General features: G+C 52.3%; 1 protein-coding gene across 1 annotated transcript; it reads right to left on the bottom strand.

The window, feature by feature from the left end:
• Nucleotides 1-417: 417 nt before the first annotated feature.
• THEG (theg spermatid protein) lies at nt 418-7,513 on the bottom strand (the record flags this gene model as incomplete). The annotated part of the gene is made up of 6 exons (XM_044912386.1): nt 7,443-7,513; nt 6,970-7,031; nt 6,045-6,114; nt 4,689-4,806; nt 1,489-1,648; nt 418-430 (listed from the first exon to the last, which is right to left on the bottom strand). Coding segments are annotated over exons 1-6 (494 nt in total), but the record flags the coding sequence as incomplete, so codon positions are not given.
• Between the last annotated feature and the right edge of the window lie 424 nt (nt 7,514-7,937).

Here is a 7,937-nt window from a genome sequence, read left to right as displayed (position 1 = left end):
GTCTGTACGTGTGTGAGGGAGAGAGGGAGAGAGACACGACGGCCCAGGGCATTCGCACACGTGTGCTCACGTGCTTCCTTATACTTAGCTGTCCGCGTAAGGAATATTAAGGGAACAGATAAATGAATGAATAAACAGAAGATCCCATAAGCACAGTTAAAAGAAGAGAGGCAGACTGGGAAGAGATTATTTTGCATTGTGCTCAACAAAGGAGTAGCAATTGTCTTATATAAAGAGCGGCTCTCAGTCAATAACCAAAAAAAAAAAGGAAATGGGGAACCTGGAAGACGATAGAACAGAGTGAGCCAAAACGGCCAATCATGCTCTCTGGTGATTAAGTGCCTCTGACATTTTGGGCCCGCGTGTAACAGACACACACAACAAACAGACAGAGAAATACACTGTGAGGCACATTACCTGGTGGCAGGTGCTGTGGGGAAAGAGCAAGAGCAGTGACAGGGGCTCACAGGTGCCCAGAGGCGGGCACAGCTTGTGGAATGAAATAGGGCACTGAGGGGCCTCGGCAAGGGGGCAAAGGAGAGAGCTGGTGTCTGGAGAGTGCATGCCAGGACATGGGAAGGGCCAGTGGGGAGGCCCAAGCAGAATGGAGGCAGGTCAAGGCAGCCAGGGGACAGACCACAGGTCCCGTGCCCACGCGAGAGAGGCGGGAGCCCTGGGAGGGTCATGAGCAGGGACGGGCGAGTCTGAGTTGTGTCCAGCAAGATGCCTCGGACAGCCACATGGAGACAGGTGGGGTGGTGCCAGGATCAGGGCAGAGGCTACAGCTCTGGTCCAGGGACTGACGATGGGCCTCAGACGGGGTGCGTGGGGAGGGGACGCGGGCAGCTATAGGTGTGCTCAGAAGGCACGGCCCACAGGGGTCCTCTGTGCCTTGGACGTGGAGGGCGTGGCAGGAATGCCACGCCGGAGAGCATCTGGACGGGTGCTCACTGGCACGCATAGACATGCGGCCCCACGACTTTGTGGATCTGTGTGTGTACCGTGTGTGCATACCCAGGAGGAAACACGCTGAAATGCCTTATCTCCTTCCTTATGCCCTTCCGCACCGTCCAATTCTCTGCAATTTGTGTGCGTTACTTTCATCATTTCTCATTCGTCTTAAAGGAGAGGGGAAGAATCAGGTCACCGCCATTTTAAAGCTGCCCTCGGACCTCAGCTTGGCTCTGGGGTTGGTGCTTGGGCCCACACCCCGCCTCGCTCTCCTGTACCCACGTGTGGCACTCAGGCCACAGCCCCTCCCAGTTCTGCTCCTGGGGAATGGCCCCCTCTGCCAGCTCCCAGGAGAGCTTGAGTGAGCCATGCTATGAATGGTGCACAGGTGTTTGGACAACTGGTCTGCAGTTTCGGGAGAAGACGAAGGAAGAGAGAAGTTTGAATCTGGAAGAAGCAGACCTGGAGCCCAGGTCTTTTGACTGTACCCCACCCCACGGCCTGTGGCCAGTGCCACGCCCCAGCAGAACTACTTACTGGCCAAGTGAAGGAGGCGATTGTAGTCTGACACGTGCGGCTTGGGCTTGGGCATGGGGTCCCACTCTTCCAACAGGGTGGCTGGGGACCTGGGCTTTGCCAGCTGTAGGATCCTTGGGCTGGGGATGGCCATCTGGGCTGCCCTGGATACCTGGGACACCTGGAAACAATTACAGGGAAAGAGTACAACAGTCCATGATTCATCACAGGCCCCTGGATCAGAAAGACCCCATAAGCAACAGTAAGAGACACAGGACTCACTGGGAAGAAGTTAGTTTGCAATGAGTTCAGCAAAGGATTAGTAGTTATCATATATAAAGAGTTCTTCTAAATCAATAACCCAATAACCAATAGGGGCCTGGGCTAATCATATAGGAGAGTAAACCTAAAAGATCGATAATCCTCTGTTGACCAGGGAAATATAAATTAAAACAACAAGATATCACTCCATGCCAACAAATTTGGCAAAAATGAAAAAGTCTGAAAAAATTATCGAGCCCTAGCAAGAACATGGGAGGAGAGAAAATCCTCATGCATGGCTGGTAGGAGAGTAAATTAGTACAAACACTTTGGAAAGCATTTGTCCTTCTCAAGTTGAACATGTGGACACTTGAAGACCACCATATAGAGAAACCCCCTGCCCTGGAGCACAAGGAAATGAAGGCAGTGATAGTCACTGTAGCTCGAATATCATGGCAAACACTTGGAAGCAACCAGGTTGTCCGTCAGTTGGAGGCTGGGTAAATCAATTACAGTATATTCCTATGGTAGGATGCAATCCAGTCAGTAAAATATTGGTTCTCTATATATCATATGCCATGTTTGAGAAAACAAATATTGAGGGGGAAAGCAAGAAAGTTAACACACCATGTATGTGTATTAAAAACACAAAATGCTATGATTACAGTTGATGTGTCTAGATACTAATAAAGTTTAAAATGATGGCAATGAGGCAGAGCTGCTGTGATGGGGACGCGGTTGCCAGAGGCCTGACAGACATTTCACTGAGAAACTTGACCCACTTGCTCCGTAGATAACTTCTTAGCGTTTTCCAGAGAACCCAGGCACTACCAAAATTGTCTGCTTTGATACTTATGTCAGCCTACTCAAAGGCAGCACCTAGATGGACCTCTGTTAGCCGACTGCTAATCATTGTCTCCCTACCCCCCAAAAATGCACTCAAGACCCACTCTTCCCAGGCTGCCCGCTCTTTAGCATATGTCCTGTCCAGCTTCTTTCCTTGACCTGCCTGCCCTCCAGCTGGCTCCCACACGTGCGCAAACAGTCTGCCTGCAGATGAATCAGAGTGGGCAAAATAACGTTCTGAACGTCTGGAACGGTGACAAGGGGAAGATGAGCTGGCCATTCCTGATGCCTCTGGAGAGGGAAGGAGGAAGCCAGGGTAATTGTTGAAATGTTTTATTCCTTAAAGAGGAGGAGTAGGTCTGAATAAACTTGTGGAAATGTTGTGGTTGGTGCCAGTGTATTTGCAATGTTTCGTGTCATAGGAAAGCTCTCCATACAGTAGTTTTAACAGGAGCCTTCTTGGAAGCAGAGGTTGGTTGAAATGACCTCCCGGGGTCAGTCGGAAATTTGAGTCCGTTTCCTCTTAAAAGTGTCTTCCCTAAAAATCACAGGCGCTACTCTTGTCAGAGACATCTTGGTGTCTACAATTTATGTCCCACTCAACCCTCCATTTCCTCCTTCCTTCTCCTCCCTTCCTCTCCCCTCCTCCTTTCTTTCCCCATGACTGACACAACTCAGGCCTGACTGCTGGGTGGGGAATGAGCCTGATGTCAGTCCTGCCTGGAGGCGTGGGCAGGCAGGTAAACATTCACCTGTCCATGTCTTAGACTAATACTGGTTGCCACTCTGTGCCTTGCATAGGGCAATACGAGCTTAGGAATATTGCCACTAAAAGCAAGAAAGACGTGGTCCCCGTCCTCGGGTTGCTCCCAGTCTGGTGGAATCAACAGTCCATCCAGAAACTGTGCTAGGGGCTGGGGAGGAGCAAAGGAGTGTGCAGGGATATTGGAGGTGGGACTCCCACCAGACTGGCTGGGAACGGGAGGGTCGGGCAAAGGAGAGGAGGGTTCTTGAGTACAAAGGGGCTAGATAGAGAGGGGAGAGGTGTTCCGGGTAGCAGGACCTGCGTGGGCAAAGACCTGGAGGCTCATCGAAGGTCCTGCGTGTAGCCCAACAAAGCAGGTATATGAAGAAGGAGAGGTCAGGAAGAGCCAAGTCTTGCTGAGCCTTCAGTTCTTAGCTTGGGAATCTGGACTTTCCCAGGGACTGGGAACCATGGAAGGGTTTGGCACACAGAAGGGAAGAGGCATCAGGGCAGGCTTGAACTGGCAAAGGCAAGGCAGGCAGCCCGGAAAACAACAGGTGAATCTCAGGTAAGAGGTGGGACAGGTAGAGAGGACAGCGCCCTCCTTTGGATCCCAATTCAACCAAATTGGCCATAAAACCCTTCTGGGCGGGATCAACTGGGAAAAGTGATACAGACTGGGTATTTGGATATTAAGGTGTTACTGTTAAATTTTCAGTGTGATCATTGTTATTATGGATGTCAGTTAGAAATGCATACTGAAGTACAAGAGAAATGGTACGATGTCTGGATTTACTTTAAAAATTTTTTTTGAAGTGGGGGTTCTGGAAAACAATCATGTGAAAATCCCCATCAACATATTTAGTGCAGATTAAAACCACAGTGAGATGCCAGCTTCACAGCAGCTTTATTTGTAAGAGCCAAAAACTGGAAACAACTCAAATGTCCTTCAGGGGCTGACTGGTCCACCCACGTGATGAAACATGACCCAGTGCTCAAAAGGCAAGAACTCTTGAGATGCTTGAGAATCTCAGACACATTAGCTGAGCTGCGAGAGCTCTAGCCCGTCATGCGGCACTCAGGAGAAGGGAAAATTGTGGGAATGGGGGACAGGACGCAGTTGCCAGAGGCCATGTCGGGCCTGAGTGGGGAACTGAACTAACTATGTCATGACCTCTGAAACGGGCAGGGAAGGGGGTCCCTGAGCAGGTTCAAGGCAGTGGTGAGAGGAAAACCCAGCTCCGTCCTGAGCAGACAGACACCGGGGAATCCCGCTTGCTCGACCGAGCAGTGCTGTGCAGACGGCCCCGGAGTGTGTGCTCTCTGACGCGGGCCCCCGGGGAGAGCCAGAGCACAGCAAGACACCTACCTCAGACATGTTTATGCTCCAAATGTTATTCCGAACCCTCGGGGCGGCCAGTTCCCTCAGGCGACTGGAAGCTTGGTATTCCAGGGAAGACCGAGGAACGGGCCAAATGGGGGTGGTCCTAGGGGACATCCACAATTGACACAGCAGCTCAGCCAGGGGCGCGGCTCTGTCTTCTGCGCGTGTCATGTCCTCTCAGCCTGTCTCTGAGTTCGGGAATAAGGGACAGCCTGGGACTGTGGAGCGTTTTGAAAACACCTCCAGGAAGGGATTCAGGAAAGAATCCCTAAAAGAGAGGCCCTAAGTGTTCTCAAGGACAGAGCTACCCTCTCCCAAGGTCATCCCAGCTCAGGGTGCAATGGCCATCTTCCGATCCAGTGCTTCCCTGTCCCCCTCTGTGGCGACAGTGGTTCCCAGGGCCTCTCGCCCACACCCCTGTTGGGGCTGGGGTCAGGACTGGACATAAAGGATGAAAGGGTGTGGGCCCGTGTATCCTGAAATCAGATGTCAGGTCTGTCTCTGCCCCAGAAAGAAAGCTATGTTTCATTGATCTGAGGCAGACGGGTTTGTATTTTCACATCTCTGAGGTTGGAAGGCAGCTTATAAATGCTGTCAGCCAAACGTCAGAAGTCCCATGGCTGTCCTCGCTTGCGTGCACTCTGGGGTGGTTGTTGGCACTGAAATGGCCCAGCTGAATTATATGCATTCTTGGATCTACAGATGTTAAGTCTAATTGCAGTTTAAGTTATCTTCAGATTACACGATGATTCAGCAATAAAATGGAAAGTTACCATCACAAAGACAGGCAATAAAAACAGTGTGGGGAAACTTGTCAACATCTGAGTCAAAAAGTGATTCAAAAAATTCAGACACAGTTTAGCTAATTCATCTGCTATTATTTTCCTTTTATGTGCATAAAAATAGGTAATTAAAATCTATGTCTAAATAACTCTAAAGATAGCTTTTAACAAGCATGAAAGTCCTAAGTGATAAGAAGGCATTGTGTTAAAAGTTTTACACAAAATAAGGTCTTAGGATTGCTAGCTTTTTCAGGGCCAGCAAAATCCAGAATGGTGATAAGTAACATTTGCTGAGCACTTGCTAGGTCAGGTACTGTGCTAAGTACCTTTCGAGTATGATCCCCACCTCCACTCATCCCACAGGTGGAGAGAGAGCTGTAGCTCATAGGGTCAAGTGCCTGCCCACAGGCATCCAGCTGGGGAGTAGCCCAGCCCAGTCTGAAGTCAGGTCATCTACTCCCTGGACCTGGACTCTCCCCATGCCACACTCTGTTAGGGAAGGGAGAGGTTTTCTGCCAACTCTGCCTTCAGAGTGCCTGCTCAGCACTCCTTCCTTTACCTGTTGTTGTTGTAATACTCCGAGTAGAACCTTTTAGGTCGAGCCAGTTCCTCCACTCGGCGGGACACCTCTATGCAAAATCGGAAACAGCCCCAACTGAGAAACCTGCCCACCCTCAGAGGTTTCCTTCTTGCTTAGTGTTCCACTAGCTAGAGTGAGAGGCACAATGTGAGGCACTGAGGGCCTAGAGAGTTGAGCACCAGATACCTTGCAGAGAAGTGAATTTTGCTACCCCCATTCTAGGGACAATGGTCCCAGGGGCCTGAAGTCCCTTACTCAGGGCACACAGGAGGGGAGCAGCAGGCCTGGAATGGGAGCTCAGGCCCATCAGTTCCTCAACAGAGCTCAGTGTGGCTCCAACAACCCACTGGTCGGGAAAGTGGATTTTGGTCTGCAGTTAGTACACACCTAGGGTTTACAAGAGCTTAGTGTCCACTCTGAGGAAGATTCTAAAACCCCCAAGAGAGAACCTGCCCTATTACTTCTCTCCAGTAAGAGATTTCTTGAAATAGTTTATTTGAAGGGATCCACTGCTCTCAAAAAGTGTAGAAACCATTGCAGAAGGGAAGGCAAAGAGTCTTTTAATAAATTTAATACTAACCCCCATTTTGGCTGTAGTGCAAATTGGGATTTCCCCTGGAGAGTTTGCCCCACACCCCTCACCCCAGGACCAGCCTCCAGCGTTTCTGGCTCCTCCAGAGACAGAGGCCAGAGATGAGATACCTGGGAGATGGGGGCTGGGGGAGCAGCAATAGGGAATTCTGGTGAGGTTAGGGCTAGGGGAGACCCCGGTTGGATCTGGGGCACAGGCTGGAGTGGAATGGGGGTGACCCAGCATGAGAGCCGGGACAAGGGCCACCTCCGGCCCACCCCTGAGCTAGGTGACCCCTGATGGAGAAGGAGGTGGTGGGTGGGCTCCACCTACCTGGCACTGTGATGGTGAGGGTGGTGTCTTCGAGAAACCTCTCTGTCCAGTACACAGAAGGCCTGGAATACACCGAGGCATGGCTCAGGGTCAGGGAAGCTGGGACACAGGCTTCCTGCGCCCTGCTCTGAAACAGAACTCAGGGCACCTTACAAACAGATATGTACAGGAGGGCGACAGTGAGGCATGGGGGGGACTGCAGATGCTTTTGAGCAGGGCTGAGGTTCAGAGAAGGGGGAGCTGGGGAAAGGCACAGCTAAGAGCAGGACCCAGGGCCCTATCACGGGAGCAGACCCACTTCTCAGCTAGGTGGACTGGCGTCCAGAGCACCAGGGTGGAGCTGGGAATGGCCTCGGGGTGAGGAAGCCCCCCATCAGAGGGCCCTTTCCCCCAATCCCTGCCCCTGGTGAGGAGGAGGGATCCCCTGGAGCATGCCCCCATGGCGGGAGATGGAGGTGCACCCTGGGACTTACCAGTAGACACAGAACTGCAAGTTCCTCTTGCCCCGGGACACCCAGGCAGAGCCCTTACAGCAGCTCTCCATCCTGCGATGAGATAGGCCCTAGCCCCCGACTGCTCTGGGGCTGCATTTGCTCAAAGGCCTCGCTGTCCTTACTGGTACCCGGAAGCCACCCCAGTCCCATCTCTGGAACCCTGACTTCTAGCCTCCCTCTGCACCTGCCCCCCGGTGTCATCACATGGGTGAGAGATGGGACAAGGGGGCCAGGAAGCCGGGGGCGGGGGGGGAGCAGGGCAGACCCCCAGGAGCTGCCCTCCTCCTCGTGGACCCCACCCCTGCCTCCAGCGGCACACCTTCCTCCTCCTCGTGGACCCCACCCCTGCCTCCAGCGGCACACCTTCCTCCTCCTCCTCCTCCTCCTCCTCGTGGACCCCACCCCTGCCTCCAGCGGCACACCTTCCTCCTCCTCCTCCTCCTCCTCCTCCTCGTGGACCCCACCCCTGCCTCC

The sequence above is a fragment of the Neomonachus schauinslandi genome, unplaced genomic scaffold (assembly GCF_002201575.2).
Source record: "Neomonachus schauinslandi unplaced genomic scaffold, ASM220157v2 HiC_scaffold_1668, whole genome shotgun sequence".
NCBI lineage: Eukaryota > Metazoa > Chordata > Mammalia > Carnivora > Phocidae > Neomonachus > Neomonachus schauinslandi.
This window is presented reverse-complemented; position numbering and strand designations above follow the sequence as displayed.